The following is a 27,619-nucleotide window of genomic DNA, read 5'->3' on the forward strand; positions in this document are numbered from 1 at the left end:
ACTTCTCAGTGATTACAAATGTCTTCATGATCTAACATATCCAACGGGTGGCTTAGGTGTGAGAGATGTGAAATATAAGGTCACACCTTTTGACAACAAGCCTTGGTTATGCAACGTACCACGCCGGTCAGGACACAAATTATGTGCAGTAAAAGCTAGAGTCGCCTCTTAAATAGGTCCACTTACTGCGGCGTCTAGCCTCAACACAGTATATCATGCTCAGGGGTGGAAAGTAACTAAGTACATTACCTGAACTACTGTACTTTTACATTTCAGAGGGAATGTTGTACTTTGTACTCCTTTACAGCTATTATTTTACATACAAAACCAACAATAACGTTATTCTGCTGCCTAATGAGTAGGGCTGGTTACCGAACTTCGATACACTGACTGAATTGCCTCCATAGTATCGAGTATCGAAAAATACCTTGTCATTCAATACCAAATTTCAATACATAAGGAGTAAATTTCATTAGCGTCAGTGAGCCAATAAGCATGCAGCATGCTTGTACCAAAATCTAATAATGCTTATGTTGGGCTGTCTAACCTTACACTTTGTAGAGGCATGCAATAAAAACCCTGCTATGCACAGGCGGGGCTTACATGTGTGTGTTGTTGTATTTTGAAAGGCCTGATCACATTAGAAGAAGCTGAAAAAAAGTACATTGTACCATAATGTTGTAATTTATTTTTGTTAAAATAGGTTTTATAAAATTGGTATCAAAAAATCGTTCAGGAACTTGTATCAAATTCACGGTATCGGTATTACATTAAATTGAAATGATACCCAGCCCTACTAATGAGTACTTAAGTATTTTTTGAATGCAGGACTTTTACTTGTAATTAAGTACTTTTACATTGTGGATATAATAGTAAAGGATCTGAGTACTTCTTCCACCATTGATTGTGCTGGATTTACTTTTCTTTTTTAAAAAGTGAATGTGAAGTGCTTTCCATACATTTCTAAATAAAAAGTTGCCTTTTGTTAGTGGATATCGTAAAGCTCAGGTGATGATGAGTCCAAGCAACCATAAGAAACAGTGCAAAATTAATACACTAATCATGAATTATGAACTAGACAGTCAGCTACAGAGGCTGATACTGTTCAGATTTTATTTTTGGAAATGAATTGCCCTTTTAGTAGCATGCAGTTCATATAACTAACTTTAAAGTGTATATATATACTCAACAATTTTCTCTAATGAACTACTTTACCATGGAAATGGTGATAATGATGTATCTTGATATCGGTCATAGTGCTTGTATGGGTGGAGGCAGGTTTTAGGTTTAACCTCATAAAAATTCCATTACAGCTTTCTGTTGGCTTGTCATTGTTTGAAGCACAGTTATTTTTTGTAACTGTATGGTAATTTGTAAATACGGAAACATGTAGCAGCCAGCTGACTGCTATAAATTGCTGGCACTGTACTATATAAAGCAGTGGCCTGAAAAGACATTCAAATTGCAATAATTTTTATTTCCAATTATGTGGGTTCCACCCTGCTTGAGGTAACATGGCTAAAAAATGGCAGTGAGATGCATTTGAACATAAAACTGACATCCTCAGTGAAATACGTTTTAGCTGGTGTCTGTTTCCAACTCCCCTCACACTCCCTCATGCTAATTTAAACATCATGTTGGCTTTAATGCAGTATCACTTGGTACAAAGAGGCATTCTGACCAGGCACAGAGGGAAATTGATTTCCCACATGGTTTTCGGAGGCTTTGGTCCCAGACACCCAGCTGCAGTGGTGTCTGTGTCTGGAAGCCTCAGAAGCAGGCTGTTATATGGAAAACTGTCCATGCCCATAATGACTCCAGTACTTAAATGATCTGTTGAACTCTCATCTGAGTGGAAAAGGTGTCAGTTATGGAGCCCATAATTAAAGTTAATTTATTTCTTAATTTATGTATGTTTGTCTTGAAATTTCTCCTCCTTTTTCTTGATGCTTTGATTTTATTTAAATGTCACCTTGTTCCCCTTTCATCACCTTCTCCTGCTTGTCCATGAAATGCTCAATGAGCAGACAGGAAAGGACCGTGGCAGAGGCTCGGGCATTTAACTTAGCCTAAATTGAGCCTCAAATAGCCACATTAAAAAGAACGAAGGTGCCCTTTTTGTAAAAATCTGTCATGAAATGCGGCTGGTGTGGTGGACACGATGTGTGGAAAAAGGGGCTGAACCACAGGTTTGACAGATAAACACCACAAAACACGTCAGTGCACACACATAGAGTGGCATGCAGAAGTGACAGATTTTGGGGATAGTAGCTCTACAGTGACATTTTAAGTTCTTCATAAATTTGCCCATCAAGGAAATTCCAATTGAAACATTTTAGCTTAATGGCTGACAAGAGTGCTCTTCATTAATGCTGCCCTATTCACATCAAAGCAAACATTTCACTTATGCAATTGTTTTACATTTTCAGAACTATGCTTATTCGCTCTCTTGCTGAGAGTTGGACGAGAAGATTGATACCACTCTCAGATCTGTCTGTTAAATATAAAGCTACAGGTAACAGCTGGTTAGCTTAGCTAAGCACAAACAACTAGCCTAGCTTTGTCCAAAGGTAACACAATCCACCCAATAATACTGCCAAAATTTGCTAAATAACATGTAATGCCTTGTTTGGTTAATTCATACAAAAACCAAAAAGTGTTAAAATGAAACTTTGTGGTTTTACAGGGGTTATGTGTCGTACTATTTCTTGGCCAGGTACAGATTACACAAACAACATATAACGTGTGAATTAGTGAAATTTAGAGGTGGTGGTAGGAAGATTGTGTTCCTCTGGACAGGGCCAGGCTAGCTCTTTCCCTGTGCTTCCAGTCTTTATGCTAAGGTAAGCTAACCGTCGCCTGGCTTGATCTTCATATCTACCGTACATACATGAGAGTGATATCAATCGGTCTTGTCTAATTCTCGGAAAGCGTATTTTCCGATTGTTAAACTATTCTTTCATGACTGTCAAGAGTGCTGGTCATTAGTGCAGCAGATCCACATCACTATTATCACAAGTATCTGACATGTTTCTGGGACAACCGCATAACTAAATCAGTAACTTTGCAGTAGTGGTAAAACAACATCTTCCAGTTTCTCGTATATCCTGAAATATTTGCATGTATAAAAAGGCTTAACACTTCTTATTATTTATTTATTTGATTCATAATAGCAGTTTACTACACAGGCAGAAGCCATTTGAAATCAGTTGTCTGTTTATGCTCATCTGGCTTTGTCTTCAACATACGTCCTTGCAAACACACCGGGCCTTGGCTGAGCTGAGTGAGGCCCACCTTCTCCCTCTTTCTTTTACTACATAGCCTACTTTACAAGCCCTCTCCCTCTGCTTGTTCCTAAGCAACAGCCACTCCTTGTTTACCTTTGCGTTTTTGCATTGTGATTCTCGTAAGAACAACATAACCCCAGCCCCTCGGGAGACTGGCTGTCAGGCCTCTTTATTCAAAACAGTATTAAAGCAAAGGATACCTTGTACATACGTACAAGGTATCCTCCTGAAATCGTAATCTTTTTCTACTTACCACATATAATTATTACAGATCCATAACATGGTTAAACAATAGCGCCATGTACAGTAAATATTTTCTTATATAACCAAATTGAGCAGGCCAGGTAGTTTATTGTCCTCATCTCCTGCACCCAGGCTGCACCTTCCTCCCCATCGCCTGACAATCATAAATTATTTCATAAAGCCTCCTCAAATATTGACCAGACTGTCCTTCTCCATGCATGTGCTCAAATACTTCTCCAAAGAGGTGAATTGAACCTTTGATTGATGTTTGAAGCAGTTGAAATAAATGATCTAAATGAAAATGGTTGGGATTAGTAAAGTAATCCTAACTTTCACATTATAAGTAGTGTAGAATAGTTCAGACATCATTACAGAAAACATGTCATTGTCAAGATTACTTATTGTTACTTATTGTTTATTGAATGTTTTGCTTATTTAACTTATTAGTACATTTTGTTTTTTTATGTTTTGTTTGGTTTATTTTTGATATGTCTGAAATAAATTTGTTCATTCATTCTTCATTCATTCATTCAAGATGAACTGACTGAGGTGCAAGTGATGAGGTAATACCTAAAGCATGTAATCCAGCCATTTGTCATGACCTGACGAGTTGTAGTTTAGGCTGTCACATGGTTTTACAGTTTGTGTCCCTGTTTGAAGTATGCACCTGATATCATGACTCAGCACTTCTGTCCTGAGATCTAGGAATGGGGCTGACGTTTACTGGCTTCAAGATTAGAAACATTGGCCAGTGATACCTAATACCACACTGACCTAGTATCCAATTGTGTGAAATCAGATAAGCTCTCTTGAAGGGGCTAAGCTGTCTGTGTGAGTGGTCCCTGCAAGGCTTTACAGGGGATCAGATGAGAAGAGCTGATTTAGTCGTTATTAGCTGCTAAACTGAAGCTTGATCTGCGGCAATCTTAAAAATGGCTTGCTAAAGCTGCAAATTAGCATCTTCCATAGTGTTTTAACCTTTAAGGACACATTATACATCATATAAATATACTGTAGTGTGAAATACTGTGAGCTGACAGAATTGATAGTGGATTTAAAGGAATAATTCCACTTATTTGCTTTCTTGCAGAGCGTTAGATGAAAAGATTGCTACTGCTCTCGAAGCAAAGCAAAGCTGGGAAACAGCTAGCTTGGCTCTGTCCAATAAGAAAAAAAAATCCATTATCACCTTTTAAAGCTCACTAGATAACGTATTATGTCTTGTCTGTTTACATCCTACAGAAACCAAGATGTAAAATCGACAAGATGTTTTATAGGGGGGTTGGGGTTGACTATCTGCTGTTAGGCGGATTTTGTTACCTTTGAAAAGAGCCAGGCTAGATGTTGACCCCGGTTTCCAGTCTTTATCATAAGCCAAGGGAACCGACTGCTGGCTCTAGCTACATACATTCTTGAGAATGGTGTTGATTTTTTTCATTTAACTGTTGGCAAGAGCAAATAAGCGTCATCCCCAAGATGTTGAACTATACCTTTGAGAAGAGCCTGACCCCAAAGTGCATGACAAGACAGAGGAAAAATTTGATTATTTCCTCTCTGTTTGATCCGATTCCCTCCTATAGGCGTTTTGCTGCATGCCTGACTATGGGTGGACACATCAGCCTGTTTGTGTCCAGACCTGTTTGGTATGTAGCCTCCTCTGCAACAGCCTGGTCTCCTGGTCCCAGCCTTGACTCAGACTTGGAGCCCTGAAATTTTCAGGGCCATCTGAAAACACACATAGTGGTAGACTAGTAGTAGTTTGCTTGCAATGCTGGTGTGGAAAGTATCTTGGCAAAAATACACAGCATAAACTGAATTCTCGCTCTTCAAAAAAAATTTGCAAAAAAAAAAAACGCCCCCCCTAAAAACCCTCTTTTTTATTAAAAAAAAAAAAAAAAAAAAATCCCCTTCTGTATTCTGGTATGATGTCTTGTCTTGATCTTGCTGATGCCAGTATACCTGTGCTGTGACATGTTATAATTGGTATGAATGTAAACACATCAGGGATGGGCGTGTGAAAGACACCCACAATAAACAACAGTACCATTTCTCTGGCGCAAATATTTGATACGAAGCAGCAGTGCATTTGTAAAAGCCAATATGTAAATTCAGACTCTGGCGACCATGAATATAGCATTACACAAATGAGCGTTTTGTTAGATAGGAATATGTAAACATACGTTAGCTAGTGTAGCTTACTAGGAGCCTAGATCGACAGTGAAGCTAATGTTAGCATTGGGCTAATATGACTAAAGGCCGGGACACACAGGGCCGATAATCGGCCGTTGGACAGTCTGGCGAGGTCAGTGACTCGAGTATGTTCGGTGTGTCCCGTGCCGTCGTCAGTCTGGGGGGCTGTCGGCCTTCATTTTGGCCGACCTGACACGTTCGGTCGGAGGCAGGGCAGTCGGGACTCACCCGGAAATGACGAGCGGAATGAGGTGACTAGAGTCTCTCAAAATCTGACGAAAATCTTTTAAACTGACCTTTGTTGAGCTGAAATGAAGACAGATTCAGCAGCTGTATGGCCTATTTCTCTCTTAAAATGTTTTCAGAAACATGTTTCAGTAAACTATTTTAGTACAATATGAGATCGTATTCTGAACGAACCGCCATGACAGTCTGGCTTTGAATTTCTGGAGAAAACAAACCCATGTGACGCATTCGTCCAATCCGCTGCCGGTTTTCATTTCTTGGAGAACAATACAGAGTAGCGCCACCTGGTGCTATGGAGACGTATTACGTTTCTCAAGTCAGTGTCGCCTCAGTGTGTTCCGAGGCAGTTTTTTGGACCTCGGGGACCCGACTAATCATTTCGACTGGCTTTTCTGTCGATGGTCGGCCGTCTGGTGTGTGTGTCTCGGCTATAACACAACATAAACTGCTAATGTTGGCCAGACATTTCCTGAAAACAAAAAATTATCCCCCCCCCCAAACAAAACAAAAATGTACGTAACGTACCTGTCCAACAGAAAGACGGCAACCACGGCTTCACTTTCCCTTACAGCTCATGCAGCGGTCACTCCAGTTTGTCCTCTCAGTATCTGAAGCCCTTTTTAGTTGCTACCTTTTCAGCTTCAGTCTCATTTCTTTGCCTTTTCAGCAGTGGCAACTTTTGCTGAGTTTCTCCTCCATTCTTCAGCAGACTTAAAGTAATTCTGGTGGCGACACGGCACGCACTGAGTTCGGGCTCGTACACCGGAGGGGTGCAGCGGGGCAATAAGGCATTTTATTGGTTCTTAAACCAGTCAAACCGAGCGGCCCATTTGGTTTGATTGGTTGGAGCTTTTACAGGATTACAGCAGCTACAGATTATTTTTCACTCCTTTTTCGGAGCCCATGAATTATTAATAGCTGTCTGGGTGTGAATACCATTTCAAAAGTCAAAAAGTGTATATTGGAAAATGTTACCAAACCCTACCTTTTAACTTTGGTTATTATAATTTAGGAGAGTTTGTATACTTGTATAATTGTTTTAAATTTGACTTTTTTCGTTATACAGAAAGTTTAATATATGCACTAGCCTCCTATACATCTAATCTAGTCTAATGCCTGTTGGGGGCTTGCTTAGTGTATAAAAGGAGAGAATATAGCTTTTCCAGTCTAGTCATGTATCAAATTGCTCCCACACAGCAGCCAAATCTACAGCAGAGACAGGATGAAGCATTTCAAATATGTCTGCAAGAAAGGAATCAGCAGGGCAGTGTGAGGCAACCGACACACATGCACAGACTTGCATGTTTTTAATCCTAATCCTTACTTTTAGTGTTTTTTACTTGGAATCATTGGGATTTTAAAATGACGTGATTGAGCTGAGACACAAGAGAGGCTGTAGGGAGCAACACTAGCTACTTCTACCTGGCAGGTTCATATTGTTTTCACATAATAATTTAAGATCTCCAGAACTTAATCTTCTAAAAGAAGACACCTGAACAGTGTCAAGATATTGTTGCTGCTTGACCACATGTTGTATGACACGAAGTGTCCATTGAAAAGCAGTTTGTAGAAGAGAATGTGTTGTCATTAAGTGATTAGGTCAATACTATGACAATGGCTAAACTGGCAAGGCTAAAGCAATCGGAACATTAGCAAAAGCAATAGCAAGTTTATTTCTATAGCACATCTCAGACACATTGGCAATTCATGGTGCTTAACATAGATAAAAGCAAGAAGGAACATCCATATATAAAATATTATGATAAGATACATACAAATAGTAATTAAATAGAAAATAATACAATTAAGAGAAAAGTAATATAAAAATACAAGGTACATAAAATAATTAATTAATAAAAATTAATGTTTTTAACCTGGATTTAAACATTTGGTGCTCATCTAAGATCTTCTGGTAGTTTTTTCCAGTTGCATAGGGCATAACATCTAAATGCTGCTTCCCCATGTGTAGTTAGGACTCTGGGCTGGACAAGTTGACCTGAGTCCATGGATCTAAGGGCCCTATTCGGTTTATATTCATTAAGCATATCAGAAATGGGCCCATTCCTTTCAGTGATTTATAAATTAGTAGCAGCACTTTAAACTTTATCTAGAGGCAACTGGAAGCCAGTGTAAAAAGTTCAGTGCTCTGTTAAACCCTGCAGTAGAAAAGGTTTGGTTCCACCTGTCTGGATCCAGTCCTGATTGGCAACGGCCGCGGTCTAATGCTTAAATATCTTTTTTATATCTATCTCATTGTTCATTTTTTTTTTTTTTAATCAGCAAAGAGTTATATAGAAACCAATTGAATGTAGAATGTTTAGCCTGCCCTTGCTGTAGCTTTCACCGGTTAAAATGTTAGATTATATCAGCTGGAAGATAAGGCTAAGATGGCACTTTCCCCACCATTGATACACCTTTTCCTACTCCACATCTTACTAACAATGTCCAGATGCTCTAATAAAATTATACAGCCTTGTGGACATTAAAGCAGCACACAAACTGTGATGTTTGAGGGTGCAGATGTTATTTCTAAAACTTTGCTGCAATTTCCTGTCCTGTTTTCACAACATCAATGGTTCTTCCTATCTGTGACATAGGGCCTGTTGCCACATAATATAAATAGGCCGCTGGGGGTTGTTTCTGACAAATGGGCTGCATCTGTTAAGTTATGTACTTCTTTGTAGTAAAAGCTAGTTTTGGATTCATCTGGTAAGACATCAGTAATATAGTCAACATGGAAATTAATGACCGTTTTGAGAGATTTGTATGTTTACATTTCCAGGCTTATTGTGTGTTTATATTAACTAGGAGCAGAAGTTAATTCAGCCAATGGAATTTTTATACATGGTTAATGAATAGCTTGTACGTGCTTTAAGGCGGTTTTTCTCATAAAAGGTTTGCGGGGTGCTCTAGTTGCACACACTGCAGTTTGTGTACTGTTACACTTATATACTCGCATTCTGACCTATAAGTAAAGACTGTGACAGGAACTTTGTAGTTTGTTCTGAGAATTTCTGTAAAACTGACTCATGGGGCCCAATGAGCAAAAGTGTGTGTGTGTGTGTGTGTGTGTGTGTGTGTGTGTGTGTGTGTGTGTGTGTGTGTGTGTGTGAGTGTGAGTGTGAATGGGTGGGGGGTTAGTAAAGCTGTCTGTGTTTGCACGCCTTGTGTCAGCATTGTGGGGAAGAGATGCTGCAAATGCCAGGTGTGGCTTTGAGATCCTTTTAATTCACCATTACTGTCATTGAACAACCTGTGGGTAGCAGGCTCAAAAAAGTCAGAAGGTGAGACAATATCTAAGGGTGTCTCATTTGCAGATCGTATCCTGCTACTCTATATTGTATTCATGAGGCCGAATCAAATATCTGTGCTTAAAATGCTGGAGATTTTGAGTCTTGCATGCAAAACACGCTTTCTATCTAAAACGCCTTAAAATTCTGTGTTAAGGCACCAGCGTTGACATTATCTAAAAACAATCTAACAGAGAATTAATCATTTTCATCTTTTACGTCACGTGTGGAGATATTTCTAGAAACTGACTATATTGTTTATGTAGGATATGCTACCTGTTTCATAGGCCTCCTATCTGTGAAAGTAATAGCACGTTGTATGAGAAGGAAGGAGGGGGAGTTGAGAACTTTCCGCTCTTACACAGAGTAAGACATTTTCATCTGAGTGTGGTCTAACAGACAGGAAGCAGCAGAAACCCACTGCTTAGTGATGCTGTTCCTGTGAATGCAAGATTCACAGGTCAGTTTGTGGCTGTTTTTTTTTCTACCCGGTTTAAAATATTTCACTGCTATTTCTGGCTGTCATTATTTCTCTTATATGCCCTAAAACAAGAAAGTCCAGTACACTGTGCTAAGATAGAGACATGATAGAAGAGTATATGACGTAGCCTGTAAAGTCTCAGCAGGAAACATGCCTTTTACATATTTGAATGAAAATTGACCAAGAAATAAGTGGAATCTGGTCTTGGAAGTGTTTCTAAGCTTTTTGGTGTTTTCTAAGACATTACTAAGCTTTCATCCATTTTCTCAGACCATATTATCCCACCAAGGCTAATGTCTAATCTTCCAAAAAATACCAACAGTATGTTAGTTGGCACAAACAACTGTTGTCACAGAAAGGCATAGGTCCTTCTCCTAGACCTAGAGCCTCGAGCCTGAGTGGAAAAGTACAAGGTTTGCATGAGATGAGATTAAATTCCATTCTCCTTCTGAATGCCTGGGCTCGAGGTGACACTTTCCTTTCAGTCTTCATTTTGGCCCTGGCACAGCAGAGCCAAATGCCTCCTACTTTAAGACAGACACAATGAGTGCTGGCTTGGACGCAGTGCCCTCTCATTTGTGTTTCTGATGCCTTGTGTCTTGCAGCTGCATGCTATTAACCAGTGTCTGTGCCTGCCTCTGTGCCCGTCTCTGCCATTTTATCGCCACACGCATGGTGTGGCCTCAGGATTGCAGTGAAAGCATTCCTTTATTCACCTCAATATAGTGGAGTTTGAAACATGGTGAGACATGCTGTATTGTGCAACAGTGGGTGGTGAGTAAAATGTAGAATGCACAAAAAATACTGTATACAAAACATTTTTTATGGTGCTGACAGTGCTGGACCAGTGGTGTCTGTCATTGATGCAACTCCTTAAATAACACTTTTCAGACACTATGACCTATTACTGCTATAATTTGATCAAGACTTTTTTTGTTACCTTGAAATGTAGTGTAGACTACTATACATACATTGTCTTTCCCTGAACTGAGCCCTGTTTTTACTTCACAAGAGTTGTGTTTGAGCAGTTGTCCTTTGTGCTAAAAATTCTGTTGTTACATACTGGTGCATAGGTTAATGACATCTGTACCAAAACATGCCCAAAGGGAACTACTGCCCAGAAATGATGACCAGAGGATCCTCTGATGCCCATATGGGCTATCACAGGGCTCCAGGAATGAGCTTGAGCCTCATATCACTGAGTCATTTCCTTTACAGGAACTCAGAGGATCCTGCAAAAACAGCATGTCTGTGCTGACAACCATTCAATAACATGGTAGTGGTAAGCCCACACATTTTCTGCCATCTTGCACACCGGTGTTTTCCTGAACAGCTGAGTGGGGAAAACTAAACCTTTGCAGGACTCATTTACGGTTTTCTGTTAGTGCTGGAATGTGTCTCCCAGCACTGCATGATGAAGGGCAAAATCACAGCCTCTGTCAGTTTTGAAATCTTTGCAGGTGTGAGTGAGCACAGAGAGGACATATACCTGTGTGGGAAAAAGATTTCAAATACCAGGAATACCACCTGCTCTTTGACATCTTTAAGTCCTGTGACCGCCTTATTGTATTCACCCCAGTACACTGCTGAACAGTCATGCCACCTGAACAAATCTGCATATTTGTAACCTGAGCTGAAAATGGCTGATAAGTAAAGTTTGCCCTGGTCCTTTTCTCGCATCTAACAATGTTTGTGCTCACCACATGCAGGGTGAGTCATTGCATAGTCATTCAATTGGCTTAAATTACCTCCTTTCATGGTCAACAATGAGCTCAGCTGAAGAGACTAAAGCAGGGGAAGTAGGGCCTTCTGGGAATGCTTCATTTGTTCATGAATCCTGACTCTAATTGGTTGTTATTGCGACTGGCAGTCACCATGCTGTAGGGGTGGAGTAGGCCAGTGTTTGCTTCATACTCCTCAGTCTGCTGCACACCAGGCTGCCATATATAACAGACAGTTGTAATCGCCTGTGGAGGGGAGATTTATAACATGATTCACATCACCATGGTCACAGAGAGGGTCCATGATGGAGCCATACTATCAGCCATCCATATTGTGTGGCTATCTATAGGGCTTTAGGGCTTATTCCATTGAGAAAATAATAATTGTATTAAATAATAATGAAAACAAACAGTTGCTGTACCAAACTCAACAAAATGTCAGTCATTACAAATTTGCAGACCCCATGGAGTTGAACAACAACTGCTTGTTTTTATTTAAACAACTCGAATGGATTGAGCATCAGTGCATAAGCTGCACTTATCAGTATTTTATGTTAACAGTGGATTGGATGACAACGTGCAATGTGAAAGAAGTTGAAACCACAGCAACTTATCACCAACTCTGCAGTTCCCCTAAGCTTTATGGAACTTTTTAAAGCATCTTTCAGCTCATTGTTTTGTCTCTCATTGGAGTTGTTTCCAGACACAGCTGCCAGGTGTGTTAGGCAAAAAAGAAATCTTAAAAAATTGACTGTTCATTGCCTGCCCAGCATCAAACAGATGACAGACATAGTAAGCCACTAGCTGAACATAGTGGAGCATTTAGCAGCTAAAGACAGATAATTCCCCTAAGGGGTTGGTAGAGACCAAAACGGAGCCAAAATGTGACTAAAAACATGACTTCAAATGAATGCTTATGTTCCTCCGTGTCTGCTGGATGTGGGCTAACACCTTTGCCATAAAGGTGATAATACATACATTTTGTGTTAATAGCTTATGTGGCCAAAATTCAATGTTTTATTTTTTTTAAAGATTATTTTTGGGGCATTTTTAGGTCTTTATTGACAGGACAGCTGAAGACATGAAAGGGGAGAGAGAGGGGGAATGACATGCAGCAAAGGGCCGCAGGTCGGAGTTGAACCCGGGCCCGCTGCGTCGAGGAATAAACCTCTATATATGGGCACCCACTCTACCAACTGAGCTATCCGGGCACCCTAAATTAGTTAGTTAGTTTGTAACAAAAAAAAAAAAAAAGAGAGAGAGAGAGAGAGAATGCAGCACATGTTTGTATACCAGTGTTATGCACATGTTTGTATACCAGTGTTATGCACATGTTTGTATACCAGTGTTATGCACATGTTTGTATACCAGTGTTATACATTTCATGCCGTAGATCTCTGGGTCACCAGAATGCCCCGCCCATTAACCACACTAAAATACTCAAGTCTGTCAAAAGAAGGGCCCACCCATAGTGAGTCACAGGCAGTCCATTTGCTCTGTGGACTATTATGCATTGACTAACATCCCAGTAAAATCCCTCACTTCACACTCCTCTTCTCCTCTTCATGACGTAGTTCACTTACAACTCTGCTCCTGTGCTGGGACAAGGCAGCTGTTGTCATGTGCTCAGGGATAATGTGCAGGCTGCGTCTGACTAATGGCTGGCTCTCTTGTATCCCTGTCTGCTGTTAGCATGATGCCAACTGGGCCATTCAGTTCAATGAAGCACTGACAGGAGGAATATAGAAAATACACACATGCAAACACTGACACACATATAACACAGTTACGTATATTATAGTATGAATACAACAGACCCATAAAGTCACACAAATACAAAACATGGGAAAGGTGAATAGAAGATTTACTGTTTGTTTATTACAGTCTATATCCCGTCATTTGATAACCCCTTAATGACTTGATGCTGATGATTTGTTCATCATTTACCCCCAGTCCTTCCCGCAGCTTCATAATATTACATTTTCACACTAACAGCTCCATAAATGTACATAAAACTAACACAAACTGTGACAACGACAAAAGAGGAAGATGCTCTGTTACAGATCATGCCTGGCGTGTTAGCTTGTCAGATGTGGGAGAAAGGGGCAGGGCAATTTCAGAGTGATCCCATATGATACAGACCGCTGCACTTCTACCTCATCCCACATGGTGTCTTGGTCTTCACAGAGGGCAGATGAGGGCATCAGCTGTAAATGTGTGTGTTGTCCATGTAAAATTATAAATGGAGAGTCACTTAGCAGGCAGACACATGTCCACCAGCATATATTTATTTGTTTTTATAACCTGATTTATAAATCTTTCTCCATTTGGATGCCTCATCCAATACATCCCCTCTTTCCTGCTTGAGTCTGGTAATGGCTTGTCACACTCTCCCAGGGCAAACCTGCCAAGAAGACTAAAGCACTGAAGAGCTCCAGACAGATGGCAGCAGCGTCCAGCTTTGGCAGAGGTGGGCATGGACACTGCCCAGCAGAGACAGCAGAAGGGACTGACTGGAATGAAACATTAGCCTTCAAAAATATTTAGTTTCCCTATGTCTCTTTCCTTATCTCCCAAAGCGATGCTTTCCAGACCATGACCACATGTTACGTTTCTGTCTGGATGCTTAGCAGGAAGATAAACTAAATCATAAAATGTGTTTGGCCCCTGTGCCCCTCAAGCTGCTCAAAAGTTCAGTGCTCCTCTATCACCTCCTCTCCTGTTACCCCCTCCCTTTAAAACTTCAAAATACAATTGGGCCTGGTATGCAACTTTGTCATACAGGCATTTCAAAGCAAGTGAGCTCCACCCTGCAGCAGTGGGAAAAGCCGGAATTGTGTGTGTGTGTGTGTGTGTGTGTGTGTGTGTGTGTGTGTGTGTGTGTGTGTGTGTGTGTGTGTGTGTGTGTGTGTGTGTGTTCGGGGGGTATACTACACTGCCATCTTTTACTTCTCTACTGCTGCCAGCTCTTTGGTCTCTGGGAAAGAGGATGGTGGGGGTTTGTGGCCCTGCAGTGGTCCATTTATTCTTCAGCCCCTCCTGTCCTTCAGCCCTGAAACCTGCCTTTGGGTATTGGGTCGTTGGGACACACCTCAACACACACACACACACACACACACACACACACACACACACACACACACACAGCAACATGACCACCAGTTTCCCTCCCCCGCTGCCTGTGATCACAGTAACTCCCAAGGGTCAGAACAGAGGAGCTACCAGAGCTTCATTAGACGAGTGATCTCGTGTGTGTGTGTGTGTGTGTGTGTGTGTGTGTGTGTGTGTGTGTGTGTGTGTGTGTGTGTGTGTGTGTGTGTGTGTGTGTGTGTGTGTGTGTGTGTGTGTGTGTGTGTGTGTGTGTGTGTGTGTGTGTGTGTGTGTGTCGAGGGAGGGTTCGTTCAGACCCTCTCATGTGATCATAATATCAGCCCCCAGAGTCTTATGATCTAGGGTGGTGAGCTGATTGGTGTCTTCACTTCAGGGGCGGACACAGCTATGAAATGAGAGGCGTTAGTGATGAGAATGATTTGTGCATCGACATCCTCCTGACTATACGCTGATGTGTTGTTAAAGTTTAGAAAATTAATTGAAGAAAATAAATTGGCAAGTTAAAGTTAAAAGTTATTTTTCAAGCAACAATGCCAGACATTTGATGGTTCAGGTTGTCAAATGTATGTTAAATGAAGGTAAACTGAATGTAGGGTCTGGATTGTTTGTTGGACAAAACAAGCTAATTGAAGATTCACCATGTGCTCTGGGATATTGTGATAATAGTTTTATAGACCATATGTTTATTCAATTAATCCAGAAAATAATAGACAAATGAGTTTGTTTCAGCCCTAGCTCATTTAGAAGATTACTTTAGTATTATCCATAATAGCTTCAACTTTTAAGCCTCAGAGCCTGAAAAAACTGAACGAATGAGGCTTTAAAATATTTTATTATAATTATCTCTGATATTTGGATTAAGATGAATAAAAAATAGCTTTCTAATGCTTGCAGGAATACAATTACATTGTCATAAAGCCTGAAACCTGTTACAAACTATTTTTGGACAGGCACCAACGATTCTTTTTTGCTTGGTCTTGACTCGCTGTGTGAGTTCATTAGAGGGTTTGTCAGGCAGGAATTAGACAGTGATCTGATTTCTCTGCTGAGACTTGTGGCTTTTTTAGCTTTCAGAACAAGACATAGCCCACAGATACGTATGTCCAGCCTGAAGCTGTGTAGGTCTTTTAGTTGAATGGTGAATTTTTAGGCCTCAAAAATACTTTTATCCTCTTGCACGAGCACTGTTGCACTACTGTCCCTGTTCCTCCCTGCCTCTCTTGTCTCTCAGAGACATTAAACTGATCTAATATGTCTCCTGACCTTAGCCCCTACCTCTCTCTCTCTCTCTGGCAGGTGTAGATGCTCCAGGCACAGCGGGACCCAGCCTCCGTGTCAGAGAGGGAAGAGGCTGCTCCCACCTGGGCCACAGCACTCCGCTGAAACTGGGCTTGTGGTCTCTCTCTCGGTGCACTAACAGCCCAGATTAGAGAACAGGAGGACAACGACAGGGAAGCCATTTTGTGAGGTGCAGCAAGTCTCAGGAGCCAGGAGTAGTCATAGCCCAGATATTTTAGGCTGCTCCCTGCCCTCTGAACTGAACATGACGACTGCAATACAGCCCAGTGAACTGGTGTTTGAATTTGCCAGCAACGGGATGGACGAAATCAATCAGGTACGTATCACACCACTTTTAAAACTTTTTAAATCCAATTTTTTGTTGCTTTTATGCATAACTGGGCTTGTAGACTGTATGTTTTATTCAATCAAAAGACCTTTGGACCAGTGTTTGACGATCCATCTCCTTTAACCAGATCTTGTTGATAAATGTAAGATTTTTTTATTGCAGGGCAAACCATACTTGTGCAAACAGCATGGTCACTGGGGTGGGATTAGCTGTGGCTCAGAGCCTGTGATCTTTAACTGTGACAACATGTTGGAGAACGAGGCAGGCAGAGGGGAGGATGGAGCAGAGAGGAGGTCTGGGAAGAGAAGTGTGGGCTGCTGGGAGAACAGAAATGGAAAGACTGAAAAACCTGCAGCGAGGTTAGGGTGCGTGGGAGTTAAAGGGTGGGGCTTGGCCATGAATGTGTTTTTGGCAAAAAGGTTACTGTGTGTGCATACTATGTGAACCTGTGCCTATATGTCTTTTTATTGCCCGATCAGGTTTGCAGTTATCTCATCCCCACAACCTTGTCTGAAGCCTGTGGAGCAGGCTTGATTGTAAGTGTGGTGGTATGTGTGTTTATGTGTACTGGTATCTGTATGTGTGTATCTAGAATGACAAGTTGTCACTGGATCCCTTAATAGAACCAATTCAGGCCTAACCTGACAAACCAGTTACAAGGCTGCTTGGAAGGGATGGGATAATTCTGTTAAAAGGTCTTACATTGTTCCAGTGCTACAGTTTTGTTCCTTGCTGCACCCACTCAGCCTGTTATGTAAGCATCATGCCCCTATTTACCAAGTCCTGGAAATACCCGCCCCCCCCCAAAATAAAAAAAACATACTACTGCAGTGGCCATTTTGTGTCTGCTGGCTGTTGTAAAAATGTATTTTGGCCACAGTAAAGCTGTTGGACCTGAGTGAAATCATAGAGTGCGTATTGTAAAGATTAGCCATGCGTATTGTGTTTTTTTAAGTCAATAAGTAGCTCCCTAAGGTGTATCATGCAGGAACTGAAGGATGATACTTTGTGATTTTCAACACAACATAGATTTTTTAGGTACACAACATGATAGTATCTCTCAAGCTACGGGCTGCTGCACTGTCAGATATGATAATGAGGATATTGAAAGTTTACAGGCAGTTGGATTCATTGTGGCTGGGCAGGTAAAGCAGAAGAGAGTGGGGTGTGGAGGGAACAGCTTGCACAGATGCTGTTGCTTTCAAAGGCAGAATGGGGAACTCAGAAATGCAAAACTGCCCGATTCTTATCGCTCCTGTTTCCCTACTAGAAACACTATTCAAGTCAGCAAAGAGGAAGAAGCCGTTAAAACCTTTATGATGTTCAATATTATTTGTCAGACTGAGTTACATGTTGGGTGCCAGTTCTTATCGCTATTTTAAACCTTTAAACAACAGGCTCTTTCTTCCATAGTGATTATCTTTCACATTGCAACATGCAAACACTTGGTTTACATAACAATACAAGGCTAGTTTGAAGGTGTTCCCAGCAAAAACAGAACCCAGTTAACATCAAAACAACAGCAGAGACAGCAGCTTCAGACGTCTGATGCTCGGTCAGCAAACTGTGAGGGACTCAGACTCGTCTGACGGTAGGGGGGTGGGAGGTTCTGCTGTTTCAGGAGCTCAGCAGACCAATAGTCAAAATGCCTTTGTCCACACACACACACACACACCCACACACACACACACACACCCCCACACACTTGACTCTCACTCAAGGACAGCAAACATCATTTAGGCCCAGGCGAGTAGATGTGGTAGCCTCACTGTCTAGCTATCTGATAATATGTCTACCGAAGACTCCGATTAATGGGAAACATTCAGTGTATGTCAGTGAGACATTGACTGTAGTCAAAGCAAAACTTAAGGTTTTTATTAGCCCCTTGAGGTTTTATCTGCTGAGACGTCATTAGCTGCTTGTTGTTGATGTCTTGTGGAGCCATCTTGCTCTATTCGCAGACACTTACATTATGTATAGTGTAACAAATTACTATTAAAGAATTGTTGTGTAGTTACTCCTGGTTTTGCCCGGGAGGCTCAGCCTTTTAATACTGTGTCCAAATAATGAGCCGACCTGTTATTTTCCTGGTTAAAGTGTAGCCCGAATTGGGAAAGTATCCATAGACTCCATTGCCTCCTCTTCCCACCCCCACGGCTCAAAGCCCAGACACCTGGTATGCCCCAGAGGTCCAAACCAACAATGGGCACTTGTGCAGAGAGACAGATAAGCCTTTATACATGTTCCTCCTACTGCACCTTTTCTTTATCCGGTTCTCTCTTTAATTAGGTCATGACTGTAAAAAATGTGTTCTTAATTGATCTGGGTACAATTACCACATAATACACACATGTATATTTAAGGAGACGAGAAGCCACTGGTTAATCATTTTTATTATTTGTAATACATCTTAGTCACCCCAGTCAACAGTGCAAATTCTCAAGTTCTCGTTGATGCAGCTTGTTATTTGTAGGGCAGCATTGTAAGTTACACCCTGATTACAGGCAGCATGGTATCAAGAAGGTGTTTGTCCGGTTATGCATACAATCATCTTTTGTTTGGACACACAGCTATTTTCTTATTCTTTTAACTTCAGAAAATATTTTCAAAGGATGCACTTTTCTTATCCCTGGTGGGCCGAAACAGTTCTGTTATCAACATTTAATGTGTTTCAGTGTTTAAGTGTGGTTTTGACACAATACACTGAAAAGCCAAAGCAGTTGCATTAATTTCTTGGCACTGACATGGTAAAAGAAATTATTTCAATGCATTTTTAAAGTGTAGTCTGCTGCCATCTGCTGGTGGGGACTCTGAGTTGTTTTGCATCAAAGTACTTGGCGTACATATTGTCAGTTTTGTTTTATGCTTTCTGAATCAGATCTGCCTCTCATGTTGTATGTTTTTCATACTCTTTGAAATAAACAAATGTTGCTTCAGGCTACTAGAACCAGGAAAAAACAAGAGTCTTAGAGGACCACATGTCTGACTTATTCAAAGGACTGAATTAGTCCCCATGTCTTTCCCCATTGACACGAACCAAGCACCCAATGAGCACTTTTGACCCAGTCTGTGTTTGAGGAGCTCTCAAGTATGTTAGGCTTTGCAGTTGTTTCAATGGTTTGGCCCAAGCTCCAGTAATTCCATCTGTCCCTCGGCTCCTTCCTGCATCAGACTGAGCCATGCCTGAAATGAGACGGCAACGTTAGAATTCCCGAAGCACGTTTAGGACATGATGAAGGGTGTGCTCGCCTGCAACTCACGATTGATCCATTAACATTCAATTGGGCTTATATAATTTCTGAGCATAAGATTAACTTCTCAGGAGAAGTAGGCCAAATCAAACAGCTGGTTCCTGTCTTCTTCAGAAGGTCCCTGTGGACCGCTGCAACACCACAGAAATGAGCTCTCCTCCATGCTATGTGCCTCCACATTAGCTGAAATTGAGTATGAATCTACAATATTTTACAAGGCAATAAAAATAAGAGACCAAAACTGGTTATAACATTAATCTGATGTCATCTGGGGTTTTTATATTGCATTTAAGATGTGTAGTGGAGGAATTAATAGTGTTTTTATTGCATTTACATATACGTATGTGCAAAGACTGTCAGTCCCCTGCCTCCCTGTGATAGCTCATGTGTTGCAACGTCTCATACCTTTTTCTCTCTCTCTTTCTGTGTGTGTGTGTGTGTGTGTGTGCGCGCTCTCTCTCTGTTCAGCTGGACGACCCGTCAGTATTTCCAGCGGTGATTGTTGAGCATGTGCCTGCAGCCGATCTGCTGCAGGTCTATTCCGGCCTGGAGTCTGATGAGGTGACCAACGGCATCATGGTGGACACCACTCTCCATGTCGTGGAGGAACCTTCCATCTTGGTGGGAGGGGTTGACCTCTCAGGTAAAGATATTTTACTTCACTATCATTTTTTATTTATTATTATTTTTTGGGGCTTTTCCCTTTATTGGACAGTGAATAGATATGAAAGGGGGAGAGATGGGGGATGACACGCAGCAAAGGGCAGCAGGTCAGACTCGAACCCTGCGCCGCTGCAGGACTCAGCCAACTAGAGGCCGCTCCACTTCACTATCATTTAAAGGGAACTGTGCTCAGTAAGGCACACACACAGTAGACTAGTGTTTAAGTCCAGATCACAACAGTTGTGGAAGACCACGTTCAGCAGGAAAATCACAATCTACACATTTGGTCTTTGCTCAGATTCACAACTAAATCTTTTTCTTTTTTTAATTGTTAATGAAACAAATGGGAATCTTACCATCTATGTAGTGCTTTACTTTACAGGTCCATAATTTCCAAGATGTTTGTTACAAAAGAACTGTGATTTGATACTAATTATCAGGAAAATAGAGACAGTGTTTAATTAGTACACTTCCAATTAATTCATTACAATGAATCGCCTGCATAAAGCAGAGAGTCTTTAGTCAGTGTACAGTACAGTAGATCGGGGACCTGAATATGCAAAATGTGAAATTTGTCTATATGCAAGCATACTGTACCATTCACCATATGTGTAATACAAATCTTTCCAATTATAAATTATTGGAGAATGAATTATTTGAAACACATTCTTCTTTTCTTTAAAATTAGTCAAAAATAACTTTGTTCTTTCTAGGAAAACTTAATAATAAAAATTATTAAGAAATGATTTGGTAATCACTGGTCTGTAAAATAAATCATCTATTTACACGATTTCTTAGCCTGTACCTGTGTTTTCCTGTTTTTCCTTAATTCTTTATTCACCTAGCAACAACAATCTCTTGTTTGTGTAAACGTCCCTCGGCACAAGTGAAATTGATCATGATGTCAACCTTTAAACTCATTTAATGCTAGCAGGCATTAAAAGGGGCCTAGTAGTCATGCTAGCCATTCAGCTGTCTCAGACAAAGAGCCAGACATACATGTACAAGTACTCAAATACCACAATATACAAAGTAGTTTCCCACAAGGATTTCATATTGATGAATTTGTTGTTGTCTGGTGGACAGAAACAACAGTCTCTGGCCCGGATGACAGCATGGAGACGAACGAAGCTGCAGCAGCTCTTCTTAACATGGAGTCTCCAAACAACATTTTGGACGAGAAGCGTATGAGTGAGTTATTTAGCATATTCTACATTTCAACTTTGATCTAACATCAATCATATTTTGAGCATGAGAGACATTCGTTATGGACTATTCATGGTTTGTCTGTGTCTTTTGTTTCTGTGTAGTTCACACCTACGGCACTCTGCTGGAGTCAGACTTGTCATACGCCCCTCTGAGGCCTGACCAGATGGATAATGATGCCCTTGACATGTCCCTAGATGAGGATACTTCATCCATGGATGAGATACCCCAAAGGTGTCCCTTAAAACCTCAGAAAAAAACCAAAGGTAACACTGTAGTCATCCTCTTTTTCCTCAGTTATCTCTTGTGCTAAAATTTCAGTCTTGTCAGTAATTGGATGATTTCACTGTGACCTCTCACTTTATAACACACAACCCCTCAATTTGAATTGTAGTGCGGAAGCCGCGGGCGGTGCGTCCCTGCTCCCCTATCACCACCCCTAACCTGCCACTCAGGAAGAAGAGCAAAGAGGGCAAAGGTAAGCCTCACTAACTTGTCCGCTTCTCTGTAATGAGCCAATAAAAATCAAGGTCTCCCCTCCTCTTGTGTGCGCTCTGTTTCCTCCCATGGAGTGTGCAAACAGCAGTCCTCAACCCCTGCAGTCCGGCGGGGCTGAATCTGGTCGAGTTAATGGATGAGGGGATCTCAGGGTGCTGGGAAACAGAAGTGATTGCAGGCTGGAGGGCACATTGATGCTCTACCGATAGAAGTAGACTAGTGCTGCTCGATGTGAACCCTCATTGCACCATACAGTGTGACACAAAGAGGAAGGGGCTGGGGACGACAGGTTCAGCTGCACACATATACATCACCCTGTCATGGTGTCCGGGATTCAAGTGACTACTGGGAGCGTTGCTGTTTTTAACCACTTCTGGCCGAAGCATCTCACAAATTAGAGTCATCTACTCCCAGGCTTGGTATAATTAATTAACTTGCGAGGCACACATGGAACTGACACGACAATGGTTATTAGAAAAGAGTAGTTTCTCCTGCAACCCTTTAGCTTCCATATAACATTTTTAAGTAAGACTCTAAATTACTAAATGAATTATAGATGTCTATAGCACAGCTCTAAGGCCCCACCATAAATGTCTGATGTGCTTGAATGTTAACAACACGATTTAATTTAGTTCCACCCCATATTTGCAGGCAGCACGATCTACCTGTGGGAATTCCTTCTGGCTTTACTGCAGGATAAGAACACCTGTCCCAAATACATCAAGTGGACACAACGAGAGAAAGGCATCTTTAAGCTGGTGGACTCCAAGGCTGTTTCAAAGCTGTGGGGCAAACACAAGAACAAGCCTGACATGAACTATGAGACCATGGGAAGAGCTCTCAGGTAAGGGGAACATCAAAATGGGCACCACTTTTTAAAGCTTCGTCATCATGCTCATAAGCTCCCATTTAGCTCTAAACCCAGAAGACATGACTCCACAGATATGTTCATAACAACACAATGATTTTAGGAGGATGTTAAATTTGAAGGATGATAATGTCTATAATGTGATGAACAGCTCCTTATCTACTTTCTCTTCCAGGTACTACTATCAGAGAGGCATCCTGGCCAAAGTGGAGGGGCAGCGACTGGTCTATCAGTTTAAGGAGATGCCAGCTGATCTGGTGGTGATCGAGGATGAGGACGCAGGCTCTGATGTCAACGTCGGCTACGGGAATCAGAGATCTAACAACGGGCGGTCTATGGTCCGTGGAGGGTCCAAAGGGCACGGGAGGGCTCATGGTCAACACCAAGTGAAGCAAATGAAGAAGGAGCCTATTGATGAATATCTGTACCAGGAAGACGGACAGACCGAGCAGCTCCTTCACTCTGTCCATATGTTGCAGGCCAACCATGGGTCGGCTGTCCAAGATCAACATATGAGGTAGGAGATTGCCATCCTTACAGTGACAAAAAAATCAGGGAAGTTATTGTTCCCATTCAAAAATTGTTCCAGCACAGCTAACCGACTGCTGGCTGTAGCCTTACATAATTGAAACGGGCAGACATGAGAGTGGCAACAATCTTCTCATCTAACTCTCGCCAAGAAAGCAAATAAGCATATTTCCCGAAATGTCAAATTATTCCTGTAAGGGATGCTTAATAAATGTCTTCGAAAAATTCCGTCGATATAAAATCAGTCGATGTGTTGTATCAGATTTTTGTAGCTGTCAAATATCAATATCAGTGTGAACCTCAGAAATCCAACATCAGACAGGATCTTTTCCAAACCCACAGGATGCTTTAATAGCAAACATCTTTTCACGTGAGTGTTTAAGGTGTGAAGCTTATTTATTCGGTGGCTGTGGAAATTCACTAATTTGAGAACCCCTGACACATAAAATTACTCAAATCTGGTGGTCATACACACATGCATAAAAATACACTTGTCCTTGAAATTCACATCATATGACTCAACCCATGTTGACATTTTATTAATGGCTGCAACTTGAAAGGGAATTCAATTCCATCTTGAAACCTTGTCAGCTTTTCAGAAATTGAGATAAACTGTTTGCTCAAACCTTTGATGTGGAGGAATGGACACAGTAACAACAAAACATGTAAAATCCAATCCAGTAGCCGTGCAGTACATAACTACCTTTTATAAAATCTTATAATGCTCTTTGGTATTCTTAGTTTCTTAGTTGTTATAGTGCCTGCACAATCAATGTATTGTCAGTCATCTGGCTTTTAAAGCTGTTAAACGTCGTCTGCACTTAGGAATCAAGGAGAATAATGACTTCTGCAGTACAGCTGACAACGCAGTTTGTTATATTAAGAAGGGCATTAGTTCTGCTGTTTAAGATCATAGCTGTGCACTGGGCAACTTTCTAAATAGGGTTCCATTAAAAAATAATCCTTTTCTTCATTTGCCAAGCTACAAACTGATTATTTAATTACAACAGCTCCGTCAGAGAAGATGAAGAAACGCAAGTACATAATCAGTTAATTTTGTCTTTTCAGGGCCATGACTGCTCCTGCATCAGTTCCTATGGTCATGACATCTTCCGGCTCTCTTCAGTCTGTTCCCCTCACCACGGTTATGGCCAACGGGGACTCCTGCCACTCCTCCCCCCCTCGGGTTATTCTCCACACCATGCCCTCCACCACAGCAGGTGGTAAAGATGTGCTCACCATCCAGACGGCCTCTCTAGCAGGTGGAGCCAACAGCCTGCAGGATGGCCTATCTCAGCACCTCTTGGTCACCAGTATGGGCTCATCTGCCTCTTCCTGTTGCACTTCCCCTCCAGGAGTCATTAGTTCCACTGCTTCTAACCTCAGCACTCTCCCTCGCCTGGTCACCATCAACACAACGTGTGGGCAGACCATGGTGGCACAGCAGCCAGGCACCGTAATTGCCACTGTGCTCAAATCCAGCGACTTCTCAGGGCTGCATGTCAAAGAGGAGATGCTGGACCCCAGCTACTTCCAGTCGATGGTGAATGGTGATCCATCACTGGCGGCAAATATCTTTGACAAAGAAGAGATTGAGATAGGGGAAGCAGAGCTGCAGTATAGGACTGTGATCATTGATACCAGTCAAAGCCAGGGCTATGAGGCTGCGAATGAAACTATAATGAATGGACATTTCTCCCAGAGCAGCAGCCCCGGTGAGGGCCTGACCCCTGTAGAGGAGCTGGAAGTGCGTGGGGAGATGTCTCTGCAGCCTGAGCAGGGAATCAAAGGCCTGCAGGAGCTGCCACTGTCTGTCCAATTGCCTGCAAACTTTGTCCAGATAAAGACAGAGCCTGCAGAGGCTTAGGGCTGCAGGACACAAGCTGAACCAAAAACAGCAATTGAATCCATTTTGACCACAGACTTAATGTTTTCTTTTTGTACCACAGTGATCTGATCAAAGATCAGAGCGAGGGATCTTGCAGCATGTTCCTCTGGAAGGTTGGTCAGTTCAGCCTCAGGATTTATTGTTTACTCACATATTTTGTGACTATGTGCCTAATTTAAAAAAAAAATCAAGGGAGGGTTTAGGTTTTTTAAAGAGTCACTTTTCAGATTTGGGATACTTTTCCATAGACATTAACACACACAAATACATATACACAGAAACACAGACAACAACCTCCCCCTCCAGGAGAACAGCCATTGGATAAACCAGGGATCCCTGTCTACCAAATGTGCCAGTTAGTCATTTTCTTACCTTGAATCTCATTGGACTTGTACGTTTAAAGAGGAGAATGCAACAAACCAAAACTGCGGACTGAATGCCAAATGGTGCAATGAACTCAGACTTCTGAGAACGTGCAGGTGACGTGTGTTTAAAAAAATAAAACAAACAACATATAAGTTTGGATGCTGTGTCACAGTGTCCAATCCGGAGGAAAAGAAATACGCATCTCAGAGTTTAATTGAAGAGTGCCTTACAGGAAGTTCATACAACTCAAGACCTTTTTGCGGAAACGTCTGGGAATAAGATAAAAAATGGACTAAATGGCTTTTCAGACTTTTAAGAACGTATTACTCATTTATTTTCATATAAACAAAACAGGTATGCAATGCATTCACTCTCTATTAGTCCTGGCCTTAAAACACGGTGTTACTATGGAAATGGGCATTTTCTGTCCACCAAGGACAGTCCAACATAAAAACTGTTTGTATGGAATTGCAAACTGGAGGCACAGCAAGATAGTGAGGCACAAACGGAGTGAAAGAATACACAGGATAAAACCGATTTTATCAGCTTCTGCTTTAGGGGCTCCAAGGTTTAAATCCTGTTGAAATGGAATATATATATAATATACACATATAATATACAATTGAGATTCAATTTTAAGGCCATAATGAATTTATTTATTTTGTGAATTTCTAAATTCTGTATAAAAAAGGCACATTTGTCTTCTATTTACGTGTGTAAACATGAGGGAAAAAACAAAGATTATGAACCTTAATACCAGGAAAGCTTATTTGGTATTTTTTTTTAAGACCAACATTTTTTATTTGTATAGTATTCCGTATAATCAGCTTTGAGTTTTGGACTCGAGTGCTCAGTGCAGCATAATTATTCCACTGTTATATTCTCTTATTGTAGATATCCTCTGTTGTGTGTCTGATTTGAACATGTGCTTTGGTTCCTTCTTTTCAACAGACATACCTCTTTACCTTTTTCAACAGCATTAGGGACTATGCATTCAAAAAGATTATGTTCTGGATACAGTATCAAATGTATCAATCAGTATGTCTGAAATCATATCTCAAGTTCTTTAGTTATTTGGTACAAAGACGTACCAGTGCTGTTTTTTAAAGCTCCGCTCTTCCTCTCTCCTCCTCTCCCCTCATTTTCTCTGGCCTAGTCTCCTTTCTTTTGCTCTTCTCTTCTTATTTTTCTCATCTCCACTTCTCATCTCCTCACATCTTCTTTCCTCTTCCTCTCCTAGTCTCTGGTCAGTCCAGTCTGTGCCTTCTTTATTTGCTGTCCGATTTTGTTAAGTACCGCTCAGGCTAGCCATCCGATTAGGCCCTCTGTCCGGCCGGGGATGAAGCCATATTGATCCTGAGTGGTATCGCAGTTAAATTGGTTGTTGTATTTTCCACCCAGACTGTAGCTGCAGAGTGAGGACATTCAGACATACTGACCTCCATCCGATCTGGCATCTAAGGACATGAGTTAAACGCTGCTTTACAACCCCTCATCAGCCAACAGGCTCTGGGTCTGCAAAGACACTCTGAATGTATACTTATTGTTTAAGTACATGCACATGTTTGACAATCAATAATTACACTGGGTTACATTTGCATAGAAATATGTCTTTGAGTGGGGATTTGCTGCCTTTCTTTTCTTTTTTTGGGGGGTTGTGTATATTCCCGTATCTGCCCTGCCTTTTCCCTAAAGCTTGTTGTCTCTGAGATGTTGAGGTATGTCCACTGCTTATCTTTAGTTGCTTCTATTGTCTTGGGGTTGTCAATTGCATCCCTTATACTGAATATAGAGTAGATTTTTAAGAAAAAGTCAATGTACTAATTAAAAACAAAATTCTCATTACTGAATAACCACTTTTGTTGTCGTTTTTATTGCAGACAAAGTGGTTTTGAAATTGTGAGGCACAGATAAAATGTCACTCAAGTCACATTTTGAAAAAAATGAAAAACCGAAAACTAAATTAAACTTGGAAACAAATAGCTCGCAAGGGGTTACTATGTAAATTAATTTCTTCTGTTGAGATAATGGAAATGAAGCATTTCTGCCTCAAAGTCGTATTGTTGGGTTGTTGCAGCTTTGAGCGACATTCGACCACATGGCATTTGAAGAGAAAGAAAACACGACTGGAGGGAACTGGACTGGAGCCATTAGC

The 27,619-nt window shown here is 41.3% G+C and overlaps 1 protein-coding gene across 5 annotated transcripts in view; it reads left to right on the plus strand.

Annotated features, from left to right (window-relative positions):
- The window catches only part of elf1 (E74-like ETS transcription factor 1), a 41,723-nt gene extending 14,406 nt beyond the window's left edge, over positions 1 to 27,317 (plus strand). For 3 of the 5 annotated variants that reach the window (XM_039813263.1, XM_039813262.1, XM_039813264.1), the window contains exons 2-10: positions 15,866 to 16,184; positions 16,676 to 16,732; positions 19,916 to 20,090; positions 21,197 to 21,301; positions 21,421 to 21,582; positions 21,711 to 21,794; positions 22,466 to 22,658; positions 22,858 to 23,199; positions 24,279 to 27,317. In XM_039813263.1, the coding sequence (XP_039669197.1) occupies positions 16,113 to 16,184; positions 16,676 to 16,732; positions 19,916 to 20,090; positions 21,197 to 21,301; positions 21,421 to 21,582; positions 21,711 to 21,794; positions 22,466 to 22,658; positions 22,858 to 23,199; positions 24,279 to 25,077 (1,989 nt within the window). In that variant the 5' untranslated portion in view covers positions 15,866 to 16,112 and the 3' untranslated portion in view covers positions 25,078 to 27,317. Of the gene's footprint in view, positions 1 to 8,655; positions 8,676 to 15,865; positions 16,185 to 16,675; positions 16,733 to 19,915; positions 20,091 to 21,196; positions 21,302 to 21,420; positions 21,583 to 21,710; positions 21,795 to 22,465; positions 22,659 to 22,857; positions 23,200 to 24,278 lie in introns of those variants that run through there. The other 2 variants (XM_039813265.1, XM_039813266.1) reach the window with 2 other exon arrangements.
- Positions 27,318 to 27,619: the final 302 nt, after the last annotated feature.

This window comes from Perca fluviatilis, chromosome 10 (genome assembly GCF_010015445.1).
Source record: "Perca fluviatilis chromosome 10, GENO_Pfluv_1.0, whole genome shotgun sequence".
NCBI lineage: Eukaryota > Metazoa > Chordata > Actinopteri > Perciformes > Percidae > Perca > Perca fluviatilis.